Below are 18,388 nucleotides of genomic sequence, written 5' to 3'. Positions count from 1 at the left end.
ATTCCTAATAATCAGGAGAAAAAATATAAACTCACGAGTAAACCTCTCCCAACTGATGACATAACAAGGGGTAAACAACAAACAATAGATCTCCCCCCCGGAAGCAGCGCCTTATGTGGTGGTACTGACTGGGGTTCCGGAACTAAAGGGACCAAGGATTGAAGGGCAGCAGGAACTAAAGAACAAAGTGATCCACTGGTTAAGATGTAATAGACCCCTACCGGCACATATTGATGGAGAAATTCTCAATGTAAGGAGACTATGGTGGTTGGGACACAGACCCAAGGATATCAGAGGTGACCTTATCATTAATTTTAGAGATAGAAATGTGGTCAGATACATGGGAGATTGGCCGAGGGAGTATGAAGATGATACAATCTCTACTTGAGATTTAACTTATTTTTATCCCCAATCTATGTTGCCTAAACCCGTCAGAGCCTGTCCCCGACTTGGGTACACTAGAGAACGACCCAGATATAATGTGCCTATTTTCAATCGATATGCCGCGCTTTCGGAAATGGAAGCAGTGGACTGACACCTTAACCCTGGGAAAACACAAGCTGGAAAACCACAACCACATAAAATAGCAATATGCCCCCACATTAAAGATACAACTCCTATAGTTCAGTTGGACAGTAATTATCAAATTTTATTAACACCCCTAAAAGATTTGCCAATCTGTCCCGATTCCTCCTCCAAAAAATCTAGACTTAATGGAATCGATAACGCCCAATATCCTTGGGAATAATTCCATCTCGTCTGGACTAATGGAAACTCTAGAATTAAAACAGTCTAAAACATATCTGGAGAAAATTTCATATAAACAAGGACTACCTTTAACGCTGCTCTTTTGGAATATAGCAGGACTATCTCCAAAAATTGAAAATGGTCAGGGCCCTTCTCTTTTTGAAAATTCACATATCTGCCTACAGGAGACATGGACTACAGATGTAATACATATAGCAGGCTATAAAACCTACTTTTCATCCGCGGTCCCCACATCCTCTGGCAGAGCAAAGGGCGGTCTAAACACTTATATTACTAACTTGCTAGGAAATGTTTATATCATTCCAGTTATTTTAGATGTCCATTTTCAAATATTGAGTATACGCTTTGCTAAAGGAGATTTGGTTCTCCTCGTTAACTTCTATAACAACTTAAAGGATTATGATGTACGGGCAGTTCTCCTACGTATCTCCTCTCATCTAACAACACTGACAAAAGCTTCCCATTTGGGTGCAACTATTATCTGGGGAGGCGATTTTAATTTACATCTGTGTAAAATTAACAAAGGTATTCTGTGTGGGCTAACGGACGAACAAGGGGAACCAACTCTCCATTTCTCCCATATCTGAGCAGGTCCTACTTTAAATGAAATAATAATTGATATGGACCTTATAATTGCTAACACTAGGAATTCTGAGGCTGACTGGCCGGATTTGACCTTTATAGGTAGAGAAAGACACTCTATCATAGATTTTATCTTAATCTCAAATTCAGTGGGAAACCGGATGAAGGACTTTGATACACTCATCACTGCACTAAGCGACCACTGTGCTCTGTCCATAACATTCCTTCCCTTATACGAATCCCGAGCCCAAACTGTATTAAGTTCATTGAGACAAAATTCCCTTTACCTGGACAAGCTTAACGGTTACGCTCTGAAATGGGAAAAGGTGGACCCAGTAGAAACATTAGACAGAATAATGAAAGAGGTTTCTAATGACATTGTAAAATGTCTAGATTTACACACCACGGATCCCGAACTTTTGGTCCACTTTGGGGAGATCTTGAAAGCAACTAATAAAGCTTTGTTTGTAAAATCAAAAAAACTAACCCACCCGAAAAAACCGGGTTGGTTTAATCATAGATGTACAACTGCCCATACCAAACTAAAGAAAGCCTTGCAAAAACAAGATAGGGCCCCGCAGGAAATAATAATCCTGTGAAGAGAATATAACTCAGCCCTAAAAGACAGAAAATCTGAACTTAAGTTGGATCTATGGGCACAACTTCAGAAAAGCATTAAAACTAAAAATAGCTCTGCTTTCTGGACCATAGTTAAATCCCCGTTCCTAAATAATACTAACGATTCTCCAACCATTGAGGTGGCAATCGACGCGGGGGCTTGGGTAGAGCACTTCTCAAAGATTTTTTCAAATAATCACACGGAAGGGGACACCCAAGACCAGGCAGTGTCAACTTCCTCAGGAAAGTCTTATCCCCTGAATATTGACATAACCATGGATGAAGTGATACTAGCACTAAAAGCGAGCAAAAATGGTAAAGCCCCGGGCCCAGATGGGGTTCCTATAGACCTATTCAAATCAAATCTAGAACTCTGGGCCCCCATCCTAACATGGGTCCTTAATGCAGCTTGCAGGGTGGGTCTACCAGCTTCATGGTCTAAAACACTCATGATCCCTATCTTTAAGAAAGGAGATCGTCAAGATGTCACTTGCTACCGACCAATTTCACTACTAGATTTGGTGGGCAAAATGGTGGGGAGGATTATACTAGAACGCCTCCAGGACTGGACCGAGGATTTCAAAATCCTATTGGATATCCAGTTTGGATTCCGGGAGGGGCTAGGGACTGTTGATCAGGCTCTAAATCTCTCATTAATACTGGGAAAATATACATCTGCGAAAAAAGGTAATGTTTATATGACCTACGTAGACCTCTCTGCGGCCTTCGATTGTGTTAGCCATTCAAAATTATGGTCCACATTACGGGATATGGGAGTAGATATAGCACTATTAAACTTCTTACGCGAACTTTACTCTAATGCTTCAGCCAGGGTAAGGTTTGGGATAAATGGTGAACTAACTGCCCCATTCAATGTGGAGAGAGGGGTGAGACAGGGGTGTGTGCTGGCTCCCTTTCTTTTTACCCTTTATACTAATGGCTTGGAGAGAGCCATGCTGAAGGGGAGTCAGGACCTCCCACGTGTTAAGGATCGTCAGATTCCGGCCTTATTATACGCCGACGATGCGGTGATCCTGGCAAGAACCCCAATGGAGTTACAAAGGGCTTTAAATAGATATTCCGATTTTATGGGTTCCTTAGACTTACGAATAAATATAAAAAAAACTTTTGTTATGTCCTCTGGTCCCAGAAAAAAAACCAAGAAGGAAATTTATTTGAACCAAGAGAAAATTGCCATAACATCCCAATATCCCTATTTGGGAATTATTATTGACCATAAACTACAATGGAAAGCAGCACTCGAATCTAGAAAGCTTCACTTTGTACGAACTACAAAGGCCATTGTCAACTTTGCTGAAAAATTGGGCAAAAGACCTCCAGTGGAATTATTAAAAATCTATATTGCTAAATGTCAATCCGTAGCATTATATGGGGCAGGTCTATGGGGCTATCTAGATACATATTCTCTTCAGGTAATCGAGAATGCCTTTCTGAAATACCTTTTATTTCTTCCCACGAGTGCATCGACCTATGCTTGTCATACTGAACTAGGCATACCCCACATTTCTGATCTAGCTAGAATCCAACCCCTTTTACTCTGGCACCGCATCTGGTCTTCGGATAAGAATATTTTCACACAATTAATAATCCGAGACTGTATGGAGCTGGACTCTGTAACTAAAATTCGATGGTTAACTTACATAAGGTCTTTTTTTACTGATTTAGGCATGGAAAAGTACTATCTAGTCCCAACCTCAATCATAGCGGTATCTAGAAAAACGTTGAAAAAGGAGTCTCTTAGCCTTCTCGAAGAACTTCGGATAGCTAAAGAAGGGTCAAAACCAACAGTACAACAAAGCATTGCCCTCCAAATTACCCCTAATATTCAGCCTTATCTAACCTTTGATCTTACCACCTTTGAAAGATTTCTTTTGGTCAGATTTAGGCTGAACTTGTTTCACTGTTTGGTTGCCTTCCCAACAAATAACAACTGGGATAAGATTCTATCTTGCTGTCCGTGTGACAACACTTCTAAACAGGCAACAATTCATACGGTTTTTTTCTGCCAATTCTATAGAGAGTACCGGAAAAAATGGTTAACTCCGCTTTTAAGACTCATTGGAATTAGAAGATGTCGTCCAGCACTATTGGCCTTACAGCAATTGGATCATGTATGGACAGCAAGGATAATAGTGAAGTTTCTGAAACATATCTTCCGACATCGAATGAATTTATAAGAATTACATGGTGTTCCAGTCTCATTGAAGTTTTCTTCTTTTAAACTTAAATTTTATCCTTTTAAATGTCTTTTTATGAAATATCTGTTATATTAACATATGCACTTGTATAATTAAGTGATGTATTTTTATGTGACAAAAGCCGAATAAAGTAATTATGACTATGACTATGACCTGTTCACTCAGTTTGGGGCCTGCTGGAGCAGTCGGCGGCCCAGCTGCGTCCTCAGTGGACAGTGTCGGGGCCCTATGGCAGTTCTTGCCACGAACCGCTTCCCCTGCCAGAACCGGAAGGGCAGGGGCCCAGTCTCTCCACCCGCCACGGCGATCTCGTAGTGTAAAGCAGGCTTCCCAGTCTGCTGCAGCAGGCCCCAGCGCTGCTCACCAGGCTCTGCCCTCCGCCCCTCATGCCCACGTTGCAATAGGGCCCGGAGAAGAGCTGTCTGATCTTGGTATTACCGGCTTGCAGTTTGCACCTGGTCCCGCTCGCTGCGGCTAGACATCGTCCAGCATTTATTTCGGTTTCTTACGTGAGCAGTAACCTTGCAGGAGCAGGATGTTGTCTGATTATGTCTCCCGGGCCTCCGGAGCCTCACACAAGTGCGGCCATCTTGCTTGCGTGCCCGCTAGCGCCCCCGAGAGAACAGATGTTTGCCTGCACTTAGCGATTGTCTTGAAATTTGAGTGTCTAGTTTGCAACTGGAGAGTTTCTAACTCACTAAGCGTGTTGTCTCTTGTTGATATATGCCGTTCATATGTGGTGGTGATTTATAAATATCAATAAACTAGTTGCGACAGATTCTTTTACATTTTCTTTTTTTTATTTTACGATAGACTCAGTGTTCAAAGTACTTCGTCCAGTTGTCACCCACAGTTTCCTGTCTCCAGTTTGTGTATTTTGATGGATCACTGATCTTTCTTGCACATGTACTTCCAGTGCCAGGCCACTGAAAGGCTCACCTTGTGTTTTTTTAAGGTTACTTCCGTTAGAGTACTAACCTCTGCTATATCTGGGTTTGCCGGGCTACAGTGTGATAGACGTAACGGTTGCTTGCAGCTGCTAGTTGACTGCAAGGAGCATTTAGCCCTACATAAGTAGACTCTTCTCTTTCCTCAGTGTCTGTGTTGTATTTTATAGCACGTGTCTTTTTTAGAATGCCATGGTGACTGAGACCTTATATGATAACGAAGAAAGGCAGGTTGGGGGTATAGTTAAGGGGCTTGTTCTCTTTGGCAAATTAGATAAACATTACGTAATGCCCATCCTAGCTAGTTCCAATATATTTGAGATTATGTCAGACCGCCCTATGGTGCACCTAATGTAACAAAATGTAGCTGTGGGGGCCTGGAATAGTCAGAATTGTCAGACTTGGAGAAGTGTGATGCATAGTAGTTCTGTTGGTACTGTCACTGGAAGGAGAAATGGGAGGGGCAAGCTGCAGTGGCCTCCTGACAAGGGCCCGGCACTTCTCTTTTCTCAAATGAAGCACTACCACCAACAAAATGCCTCCACTTCAGGTCATTGATTGTCTTGTGGTGATGTCTTGTGGTGAATCACGGGCTGACTTCCTAACCTGCGACTATCGGCAAGTGTGGGGACATTGTTGGGGAAACCTCTGGCTGTTCTCATGCTCTTTGCAAGGCAGCACTGTTGGTAGAGATGTTGCCAATCCTCACTGTATGCTGCAGGCCAACTCCTCATACTGCCTTTCAGCACTCCTGTCCCTCCGTTGGGAGCCTTCAGGTATTCAAATGCTTATTGGACTGTAGCCTTGGCATTCACGACCATTCCTGTAGGTGACCGTGCACTAAAGGTTGATAAAACTGTCAAGTAGGGGATGCTCTTCTCTGGTAGCGACAGCATGACAGATGATGTGGCCTTAAATAGTAGTGTCATCAATGTGAGCAAAAGGGCATTGTGTCTGCATTCTAACACACAGTCTCAGTGTTATGGTACTGCCATGCCTGGATTCTGAAACTCGGGTTTCCCCTTCCATTATTGTTTTATTTTTTAGCAGCTGTGGGCGCTAGGACTGCCCAAGGGCAGGACACCTGCACCCCCTAACCCACCTACGGATACAGCGAGCAGAGAGAGTTTTGACAAATGACTGTTTGTGATGTATGGACCAAGGATACCTCCCAGATCATTTGGTGCTCTGTCTTCTTTTCCAAGTTTCCCTGAGGAAAGCCCAGCAAGATGCCTTTTGAATCCACTTAGCAGCCACCTGAGTTCTGAACACTCCATGCCCTTGATTAGATGATGATGTTCCCTTAAGTTTCTAAAAAGTTGGATACAATACGGCCACCCAAAGCCACTACTTTGGTTTCCATTTAAATTATTAACCTGTTTTTTGCACTTGTAATGAGGATTGAGCAGTCCATTTGCAGGGCCTTCTTTTACTGAGACCCTTAAGGTAAGAACTTGACCTAGAAATGCTCAGCCATTTAATAACCTATACCCTTGAGAAACAAGAGGAGGTGGACTGCCCTGAATTGAGGTCCTACACCTGGCTTTAGACTAGACAAGACGGCCATCAGACCTCTGTGGTGAATGGCTTGAATTAAAATCCAAGGATCATCTGCCCATTGTGACCAAACAAATTAAAACGCGCACAATCCGGTGGTGTGGGTGCATGGACATAAGAATCTAGCATTACCTTGGGAGTCGCCAAGAGCAGTGCAGGTCAAAAACACGTGATGATGAAAAAAAGGTGAAGAGTTTACGTGAGAACAGAGTGCATAACCTGTAAGGTCACAGGTAAAGGAAAATCTGTATTTGACACGTTTTCTGCAATTTATGGCTTTAGCACACAGGCACACTTGCATGTATTCTATATTTTTAATAGATTGGAACTTGATTAGACAATGGGATGCCGCAATAGTAAAGATTTGTTTTTAAATTGCCAAGAGGAGTCTGTCTTTTTCTTCAATTTTAGGTTACCCTGACACAAAAGTTTTTTTCATCGGCCCACCCATGCAGGTAGAACAGCAATAACAGCTGTTTTTCAACAATAACAGCTGGTTATCAAAATATTTGGTGGAGCAAGCTTCTCCCAAAATATGCCCAAGACTATTGCTCACAGGATTTTGAGATGCAGGAAAACAACATGGGGAAAGGAACTGTGGTTACAAGAGGTCATTCCTGTTTAGCTCATGGACCGTTTCTGAGGTTTCGAATCAATTTTATAGAGGTGCCACTTTGTAGAGAATACAGATATGTACTAACATTGATCTACATGTTCTCAAGACTATCAAACACGCAGGTGCAACGCTATGACTGTGGTGGCAAAACTGTTGTTTGAAGAACTTATCCTGTGGCATGGGGTACTGATGTACACAGCAAGTGATAAGGTGGACACTTCTTAAAAGAAACCATGAACCTTATATTTAAGGCTGTCGGCATCCCACAGAGACTGCGTTGTGCTTATCACCCTCCATCTTCAGCGAAGGTGGAACGCTTGACTGGTATAGTAAAAAACAAGTTGGTGAAGTTGTGTACGTCCACCATTTTGAAATGCCCAGTTCCCCAAGTCTGATGATAATGAGCATCTGTTGCACGCCGAATAAAAAGACCAGTTTATTCCCCCATGAGATCTTGATGGGGCAGTTAGAGGATTCCCGACATGCCTGCAACTGTGTTGCTGTCTAACTGATGACTTGATCATGGACTATTGCAAAAGACTGTCTGATGTTATGCACTCTGTGTCTCACCATGTCCAGCAAGCGGCCCCAAAACCTTAGACTGCTGCCTGTCATAGTCTAGAGCCTACAGCCTGAGCCCTACTGAAGAATCAATTCTGGAAGAATTGGCAATAGGCCCGACTGGAAGAGTTGCTTGAACCAGGTTCTGCTGTTAATGAACACTGCTGTTAAACGTCAAAAGCTACTAACTTGGGCACACTCATCCCATTCTGAATAAGAGCACCAGAAGAGGATGTCAACGATCCAAAAGGTGAGCTACGCCAGTCAGTGGTCACTTCCAGAAATGACAAGCCAAGCAGGCGGCCCAATCATAAGAAACCAAGAAAAGTAGGGCATTGAAACGAGTCAATAAAGAAAGGAAAGAGCGATCAGGGGCAGAAGATCATTCTTATCATGAGGGCTGGGTTCACCACCTTCACAATTGGACTGAACCTGGTGTTGCTGATGAATATGATCCACCCAGTAAAAAACAATAGGTTTTCCACCCATCTATGCTTCGTATGACTAAATAGAATTATGAAAAATAAATGCATCTCACCCTCAAAATAAGTATTGAGGAAACTTGTGTCCCGTTGATACAAATGTACAACTCGATTATGAATGTGGCAAACTCTTGAAAGAGCACTCGTGTGCCAGCCGCATTAGCTGAAGGAGTTACATAGGTCAAAGACCACTTTACTTTTTGTTGTCATGAGTCATTTACCTTTCTTTACTTACTTAGGGGTACCCGAAATATTTCATGCGGAACAAAAATTGTAAAATGTGAGAAACCAAAATAAATTACGTTTTCAGTGCCTGAGTATGTACAATGCATGTTGTCTGAAGAGGCAAAGTAATTTTTAGCTTCATACGAAAAGGATTCTTGACATATACAAAAGGATATAATGAACCTATTTCAAAGGAAAGTGCTTTATCACTAATGCATCCAACTTTGAATTTATGGCATGAAAGGGTAGAAACACTTTGCATAGTACATAAAGGAAATATAACAGTGGGTGACAGTAACTACCACATACTTTTAACATGCAAGAACAATTTACATTGAGATAAAGAGTTATTGTGAGGTATATCCTGTTTCCAGGAAAAAAAGTCTTACTTCTCATTACCAGCTGGGTGGGACGGCCCCTGCTATCTAGCTTTATTATCTCCACGTATGCACCACACTAAGCAGGTGAGGGACGTTTGCTTTACCTGCCAAAGGAGGGATGCAGGGGAAGACACTAGACTTTTCTCTGCGATTGTTCCTCCAGTAGGGGTAGCATTATATGTAGTAAGAATAAGGAATCAACCTCAATTAATAGAGACTGGCTAATGTCACAACTGCTCCTTTATCTACTATTACTGAAAAAATCATCGCAATGCGCAGCATGATTTTGATTAATATAATGGCATTGAATCTGATTTTAGCTAAGGAGGATGCTGCACTTTTATCCCTGACAATGCATGGAACATATAATATCCTTATTATCGCAAAGGTTTCGCAGAGAGAGTATGAGATGAGTAAACCAGGATTTGGGGAAGAGATCACAGACCAGCTTGGGGGTTATGGAAAGTAGATCCTGTGCTAGGATTGGTGTTTGCTGTATTTTCTACTTATGCTCCTATTAATATGCCAGCGGCCTACCTTATGTTATGTTCAGTGTGCCCAAATATGGGAAGGAACTTTAGAGGTTCCAAAGGCTACAAGCGGGGATTAGGCGATCAGAAAATAGAAAAAGAGAGGCAGTAAAATTCCAGAAGGAGGCCATATTGAAACAATATTGAGTGGTGAAAAGGTTGACAGCAGAGCCAAAAGGAGACAATTGTGGGTACCTATGCCACAAGCATAAATACCAAACTGACTCCTTGTCTGTGCCACATGAATTACTACAGCACTAATGCACGCTCGGGCTTTCAGCGACTAACAATCAAAGGTATTTTGCAGGGTTCAGCTCCTGATGGCATGGGAAGTCTAGGGCGTGAGGTATGCTCACTTTCTGGCATTTGCACGAACTTCTGATGGTTGCATCTGCTGTGGAAATGTTTAACAAATGTTATCAATGTACCTGGAAGGAGTTGCTACACGTTTAATAAATGCACATCTGTTTGTCTTTCTTGAGAACTGAACTGTTGAGTAATTTTCCATTGCTGGATGAGAGTATGACTTCCTGTGATTAGTCTTTTTTCTCCAATATCTTTTGGGAGCTCCAGAAGCTCCATGTAATTTAGATGAATAAAACTTTGCTCTTAAAAAATGATCCTGCTTATGAATTTTATTGAAAGTTAAGGCATTGGTATCCTCCGGTTGAAACCAGGGCTCACATTTTTGAAACTTACAAAATAGAACTTGTCCTGTCACCTGGAGAGCAGGCCTATTTTGTCACAGCCCAACTCATGGAAATGTATTCTTTTTGTGCCCTTACTTTTCACTTGGTTAAGATGTTACACAACACTGATAGATGTGCACTCATATTTTATCTGGACCGGGTAAGATATTTACCTTCTAGTGCCCAGCTCTTTGTTACGTATGGCACAGCAGATATAGGTTAACACATTTCAAAGACCATTGCTGGATCACTTTCGGCATCTTCCATTGTTGACATGTGAGTTTGTTTTCAATACTTACCATCAAACTGAGAACCTTATTCGGTCTCCCTGATTGATCAATAATCATGTTGCGTACTTTGGAGAAGTTAAGCCTCGGATCTTTCCATAGTAATGCTGCTGTTTCCCTCTCATGATACGGAGTGCAGATTTGTATGGTCTTATGACATAAAAATACTAAAAACAGCTTGGAGCTCTAAAAAATCGACTCCTTGCCGGCTTTTTCCATCACATAACGTTCCTACCATGCCCACTAGAAGCAGAGGTGTGAGATACGGAAGCACCCTCAAAGTCAAAATGGTGGAGTTCAGAAGGTGCATGAGCAAAAAAGATGCCCTTAAATTTTGTTTTTATTTTGTCACATTTTCTGTGAGTTCAAAGACAGAGCTCAAATGTTAGGCTGTGTTTTCTGACGAACTGCTGCTTATTCTTTTAACACTGACATTGGTGTTTTCTTTTGTTACTCTGATTGCATAGTTAGAGAATTTTATAAAGTGGACTGTAACAATTTTTCAGACATAGAGGGAGTGTGAAAAGAAAGGTTGTAAGATGTTGTGCTTTTGTAACGTACAACATCATTTAAGTAGCTGTAAATTGACTGTACAAATATTTTAAAAATGCTTCTGCAGTGAAGAAACCACAAACGAGGCATATTTTTTTGCAATTCTGACGTGAAATGGAAATAAAGACACTTTACTAGGTGGTGTGCAAATGATAAATGTTTTCTGAAACCCGACTTCCAGAATTAGTTGTACACTGTATAGTGATATCAGTAAAACTGCACGTCAGTGCAGATTTTGTGGCCATTCCGATTGAAAATGAGCAGTCTGTAAAGCAAAGGGTGCTTCACACTATGCTGCAATCATTATTTGTGACAGAGTGCTCTAAAAATGTACCACCGGCTGCATACCACACGCTTTATTTCTCTCATGCTGAATGGGCGTGGCTCATTTGCCGTACTTGGATTTTTCACCATCTGTAGGACTTCAGTGATGTAACATTGATGGCAGCACCCCCACCCTGAATATCTTTCCAGCTTTGTTAACTAATATCCCATATCAGCTCCTGTGTCCACTACTCTTCAGCAGCCCCTGCACACCTGGTATCATTATCTGCTACCTACTACGCAAGCTGAGATAAGAAAACTGTGCAGTTCCTGTGCTTTGGATAAAGGTTGGGTTGGTGCCTGCATAATGAGGAGGCTCCCAAGGACCGCAGACAGTGAATTGTATTCTACCCAGAGTGACAGAACGAATGGTATCTTAGCACTTCACCTTTTTTTGAGACAGACATTTTATGCATTGCCCAGTGCAGCCCCATTGTTACGGATCAAGCGTGCAAGGGTTCTCATTGGCCAGCAAATTCTGCTTGTATACAGGACTGTGCTAAGGAATTCAAACGTGCCGCCCTAAGCCACGGGGCACAACCCTACTAGGTGTGGTGCTGTGATTGGGAATTCAAACCTAGTACTATGGAGAGCTTTGACCAATACTGCAATATGATGCCTTTATTCTTGAGCTATGCTCTTCAGTGCAAGCCTGACATTCTGGAGAGCTGTTCATCAAAATTCAAAGGCATTCTGAGGTATTAGAGCTAAAGTTACTGGATGCTGCTGGCACCAAGCCCAGTCCTGTTCAGTGTACCCCAGACCCTAATAATAGCAGATGTTGGCGGTATATGAGATCTAGAAGCTGCGACTTCTTAACGGATATGGTGTACTGCATGTTTCATGATCCTGACCTCATCTAAGTATTGTAAAACCCTTGGGGTTACTGTGTGGTCTGTTGCAATGAGCTGTACAATGATTTAGAAGTAGGCGTCCTTATGATTTATTCTATTTTTATGCTGTTGTAGGCAGAGTATGAAGTGACTCCAGACGAGAAACTTGGTGAAAAAGGGAAAGAAATCATAATGAGATACCTAACCCCAGAGGTAAGAGATATTGAATTTACTTATTTCAGGGCTTTTCCTACGCCGCAGTGGAAAAAGAATATGTTTCGGCTAAAGCATCATGTTTTGCATCTCTCCCTCCTCTTTATCACTTCGTCTGCCCTGCACACCACAAACACAACCCTACAGCCTGTGGATTGGGCATTTCCCTAGTCTCTGTCGGTCTCTTTTTGGGTGAGTCTCCCTGGCTTTGAGTCTCATTGTCCATTGCAAATAATGAGTTAGTTGTTAAATCATTCAATAGCCTTTATTCGTTCAGAACAATGACCATAAAAAGCAAATTTGAAAAATACATTCTACATCATATAGTTCAGCTAAATACTGTTAACAATCTCATCAAGGATAAAAGAGATACTCTTAAAAAGCATACATCCTCCTCAATTTTATTGCAGACAAGATATAATTAAGGACAGAGAAACATATAATGAGTCTGTTTCAGTGTAAGATTAGTGGTGTAAATAGAGATTAGCAGCCTGCCCTCGCTATTCATACGGTTACTGTAAGGCATGGGTGAATTTGTATGCACAGTTGTAATAGTCAACTCATTGGTACTGGTTTCTACATACATTTAAGGGAATAGTGCAAAACAAACATCTCTGAACTAACTTTTGTTAAACTAATTTTGAAAAGCAACATCATTTTACTACATTGGATTTTCACATTTTCTTGTCCTCCGAATAGGCAGACATTTTTGTAAAATTAAAACACTTTTTGAGCTCATTGCTAAATGTGTGGGTTCCAGATGTACCAGGAGGAGGAAAGGTGGATGCCAGCAGCTCCTCCGCTAAGGCGGAGGAACGTCGCCCCACTGCTCTCAGAGCAGTGCAACAAGGAAAAATGAAATGATGATAGCACGTTATTTTCATTATATTTTTCTGTTTGGAGCCAGGTTGGGGCGGAGCTGGGCTGGTTAACAGGTGGAGGAGGTGTATGAGCACTACTAAGTGCGCATGACGGTTTGGCAGGAAGGAGTTTATAGTGTGCTTCTCTTAACCCCATGGAACGATTATGTTTACAAATGTCTCTGTATAGCACACACCAGTGTTTATCTTCAACTGTGAAGCATAGAGTGTTTTCCCAAAATATAACGTGGCGGGTAGAGGTCATACGTTTAGTACTCAGTAAAAGATTAGCCAAATATGAAATACAACCCCAGGCTGTCACCACATTCCAAACAAATCGCTCAATAGGTAAAAGGTCCCTGGTGGCCGCTAATTTCATGTGAGGCTGTAGTACCCAATGTTTTAATTGAATTTAGTGGACTCTTTCGGAGGGAGGAAGTGTAAAATTACGGCAACAATTATCAAACGTGAGAATATCCTTGCAGTGAAAGAGGTCGGAGATGGTTAGACATCCCTCTTCCCCCCCACTTGTCAAAGGGCCTTGGCGGTAGTGCAGGAGGAAATGCAGAGTTGTAATGGATAGGAGTATATGGGGCAGGGCGTTCAACCATATAATTTAACCACTGTGTCACATACTTTAAGCGTAGTTGATGTTGGTATACTTAAATATGTGTTTAGAGGACAATCTGGTTTAGGCTTCCATAATACATCCCAGATAGTTCGTCCAAACTCAGCCCATATGGAGCCAATGTTTATCCAAGGCTAAAAGGGACCACTCTGGTAAAACCCTGAGTTGCGCAGCTCTATAGTAGGTTAACGTATCAGGGAGCGCTTGGCTTCCCGCCTCCTTCGGCTGGGTTAGAATTTTGTAAGAGATTCTAGCCTGTCGACCGCACAAAACAAAGTTTGTAAACAGTGTGCGTATTTCGGAGAATTCCCTAGGCACATCATTTGGCAGCCCCTGGAATAGATAAAGGATGCGGGGAAGAACTGTCATCTTGATTACATTTAAGCGGCCTATCCAGGTAAAATACAATCGGGCCCACCTCTTAAAATCTGCTTTGAGTTGTCGTATCATAGGGGGGAAGTTTAGTAGTTTTAGATGTAATCTTGATCCCCAAGTAAGTTATTTCTTTCCTAGCCCACTGAAACGGAAAAGTGGCTGCCGGGTCCTCCATTTCCACTTTTTCGAAAGTTTGGAGTTCCTGGTGTAAGGCGGGCAGTGAGGTGTGCGGAGAGGTGACGGGAAGAAGAATATTGTCCACGAATAACGTTATTTGAGCTCATCGGGACCAAATAGGACTGACTGGATGTTACAATTTTCTCTTATCCTTGCTGCTAGGGGTTCTGTACATAGGGCTAAGAGAATGGGAGACAGCCTTGTCTCGTCCCCTTTTTCAGGTAAAAAAACTCAGAAGTTGTGCCGTTCACTAGAAATCTAGATCGGGCCGATGGTATATAGCCTTAACCGTATTTATAAATCTTTTCCCAAAACCGAATCGATGAAGCGTATTCAGTAGAAAGGACCAGTCTACACGGTCGAAGGCTTTCTCGGCATCTAATGGCAACAAGACTGAGAGTATCCGCTTCTTACTTACTTTATCAGATGGATGACATGTCTCAAATTATCATGTGTTGGACCGCCTGTAATAAATCCTGATTAGTCAGGTGTATTAGTTCAGGAAGTATGTCCTCCACTCTGGTAGCCAGTATCTTGGTGTACAGTTTAGCGCCCAGATTAAGCAACGCTACTGGCCTATAGGAAGAGCAAAGCTGAGGATCTTTCCCTGGTTTAGGGATAATCGTAATTATTGCTTTACTCATCGATGGGGTAACCTTTTGAGAAATGGTGATATGATTAAAAAGATCAGTAAGATCAGAAGAGATGTCCGAACTGAATATTTTTATAAAAATGGGCGTTAAGTCAGTCGGGCCTGGAGCTTTATGAAGTTTAAGAGAGTTAATGCCAGCCAATACTTCTTCCCTTGTAATAGAGGCATTTAGATGTTCATTAATATCTTTGGATACCCTAGGCCATGTAACTTTCTCCAAAAATGAAAATTGAGTTTCAGAAATTAAGGAGTCTGTAGTGTATAGCAGCTCTTCCTCATCTTTAATATGTTTGATGTAGTTATTTTCCTGTTTAATTGTCAACTGTTTAGCAAGCATGGGGCCAATTTAATTGCCTCATTCATATCCCAGTGTCTTTAAGCGTACGAGTGTAGTTTCAGCACTGTTAGTATAGATCACCTGAAGCTTCCCTTTCAGTGCAGCTACCTGTCTTTGTAGGATAAGAGCAGGGTTGGCCTTATGTGCTGCCTCTGATGGAAGAAGTTCCCTCTCCAAGGTTTGTCTATCCGTGGCTTTTTGATGACGGAGAGTGGAGATGACCGAGACACATTTACCGCGTATGACTGCCTTGAAGGCATCCCAGGTGCTAGAGTGGGAGGTATTGCCGGGATTGTTTAACTGGAAGAGTTCGTTTATCGTTTTTGGTAGTTTGTTGCTAAATAGCCTAACCTGTGTGAGTGCGTTGGAGAAAACCCCTCTTCGACTGCTGAGGGCTGGCCTTGGCCAATCACAGATATCTCCAATGGGGCATGATCCGAGATGATTATAGAATGGATGTCTGCCCTCTGAACAGTGTGAAGTAGCCGTTGACTGAAAAACATAGTCTATCCAGGGCTTTAAGTGGGCCGGGTCTCACCAGTGCTGAGCACCGGCAGTTTTTTTTAAGAGGGCCTCGGAACGGTTCACTATCGGTCTCTGTTTTGTGCCCTGGCACAGGCGGTCTGTTTTTTCCGGACTGCAGTGACAGCAGGCACATCATGTGCGCCAGCTCACACTGCTCACTTTTCACTAGTGGGGAAGTTACGGCATGACGTCATGCCAGGTGAGCGTTGTAGGGGAAAGAAAATCCTTAACCGAGTCATTTTCTCGCTGGATTTCCCTTCTCTTTTTAAAACTCAGGAGCAGCAACATTGTCGTGGTGTCACCACCAGGGCTTTAAGTGGAAGCTTTTTCAATATTATATACAAGCCATAGTTGCTGCGTATTTATCTTATGCAACTAACAGCCATTGAGAAAGCCAATAGCCCTGACTTGTTGTAGGAATGATGTTACTTGTGTCTGGATGCAGTGACAAACAGCAAAATACAAGTCGGGCGGCACACTATGCTAAGCATTGATTTTTAAAGCCCCGCCCTTAATTATATTGCCCACGCCCCTCTGAGAGATCCCCCAGTATTTTCATCCCACTTAAAGCCCTGAGTCTATCCTAGAATAGGACCTATGGGAGTGTGAAAAGAAGGTATAATCCCATGTGCTGGGGTTGAGTGTTATCCACGTATTAAGTAACCCTACTTGATGAAGCGAGGATTTTACTGTTTTAGAAAAAACACCCGCCTGTGACCTTTGGAAATAAGTAGTATCTAGGGTGGTGTCCCAGATCAGGTTAAAGTCCCCCATTAGGAGTACATTTCCCTCCGCGAAACCTCACATTAACGACAGTTGGAATTCCGACTGGCAGGGGCAGGGGCATTCATCGCGGCTGTGGTACATAAACGACCATTGAGGGCGCCCCTGCCCATCACAGACCGTCCTTCCTTAACAGTATTACATTTAAACGCGAGCACACTATTCATTTTGTATGAGTAATAATCCTTGCACGTGTGGTCCCTTCCCTGTCCTCTTGAAAGGGGCCATGAGCATGGATGGTTGGTAACAGATTAAGCCATGAGCCCAGAAGCAGGCAGTGGCCTTTCGTTTTGCGACCTTTGTGTTAAACATGAACATGTTGCTGGTGGAAAGCGGAAACGGGCTTGTTCGGTTTTTCCTGGGAAGAGGCCATGAATTGACGTTGAGTAAGGAGTCAGCCTCGAGCCGCAGCTTTCACGCTACTTCATTATTTTTTGTATAACCTGGACGGATTTCGGAACGCTCTACAACAATGTGGGGGAGGAGCACTGCTAAGGAACGCGTCTCTCTCGTGTGAACCAAGCCAAAATAAGTGAATAGTGTCTGTCCCTTTCCAAGCAGGAACTCGTTCAAGAAAACTGCACTGGAAGTATTCGAGGACGACTGCTGTGTGTAGAGCAGCGCGGTGCGACCGTACGCAGGAGTGTCCCCTCACAGCGAGCTGCACTCTCTGCCGCCGTGTGTGCCACCCTCCTACATCCCGTCGAGTCCTGTCTGCCCTTCTACCTCACCCGCAGTGTCTTAACTGCCCTGCCACCTCCCACCTAGTCTGCTGCCTCCTGTCACTTACAGAGAAGGTACCTGTCGGTCAACCACCTATAGCGGAATTTCTCAGATCGTTTGTACTTCCACCTATTTCCCGTAGTCAGACTTACCTTGCCACCTATTGCCACCACCTGCCCAACCAGAGCACACGTCATTAGAGAATTAGTAAGGAGGGAGCGCATGCCCACTTGCACAGCGTTTTGTCCTGTCACGGTCTAAACATGCATTCTGAAGAAGCGACATTGGCCAAGGTTAGCTTCCTGAGTCAGAGGACACAAGCGGACCTGAGCCCACGCTTCACCTTGAACCCTGGGTCCTTGCCTTTGTGTATTTAGACCTGATGACGTCCAAACCGTTCTACCTTTCCAAGGACACTCAGCTGGTGGAGACAGCTTGAGTATAGTGCTTGAGCCCCATTGGCAAGGTCAGGATTACGTTTTTCAAAATGTACAGGGCCTTCTGTAAGTCACCAAATGCTCCTGCTTCTGCCGCTAGCACAGGCCCAATCTTTAGGGCTTCTTTTAGTAGAGTGGATCTTTGGCATATCAAGTGAGTTCATATTCAACAGGTGTACGACAAATGATGAAATGTTCAAACTGAACTGGAAAGGCGGGCTTTTAATTAAACTATGAAGAAGGGTTGAACAGAACTGTATTCATGAGTAAATTAAAATCAAATGTCAAACCCCCAATATGAGCCTTTTCCCAAAAACCTACCTTGTTAAAGCAATGGCATAGATTTGTGCAGCTCAGGTATCATCTGGCAATATTAGGACCTGCATAACCTGTCTACAGACAAGGGTCTTCGCTCAGCCGTCCAAATGATGAGCTCTCACATCATTCACATGGTAAACTGTAAGAAAAAGGTTGCGTACGTGTAATAATAAAGCACATTTTCCAGTTG

At 42.9% G+C, this 18,388-nt stretch overlaps 1 protein-coding gene across 1 annotated transcript in view; it reads left to right on the top strand.

Annotated features, from left to right (window-relative positions):
* GRK5 (G protein-coupled receptor kinase 5) overlaps nucleotides 1–18,388 on the top strand; it is a 481,725-nt gene that overhangs the window by 268,731 nt on the left and 194,606 nt on the right. The window contains exon 4 of the mRNA XM_085602911.1: nucleotides 12,306–12,383. Within this exon, the coding sequence (XP_085459037.1) occupies nucleotides 12,306–12,383 (78 nt within the window). The remainder of the gene's footprint in view (nucleotides 1–12,305; nucleotides 12,384–18,388) is intronic.

This window comes from Triturus cristatus, chromosome 1_2, assembly GCF_964204655.1.
Source record: "Triturus cristatus chromosome 1_2, aTriCri1.1, whole genome shotgun sequence".
NCBI classification, from domain to species: domain Eukaryota; kingdom Metazoa; phylum Chordata; class Amphibia; order Caudata; family Salamandridae; genus Triturus; species Triturus cristatus.
Note: the sequence above shows the minus strand (reverse complement) of the source record. Positions and strands in the feature narration are given on the sequence as shown.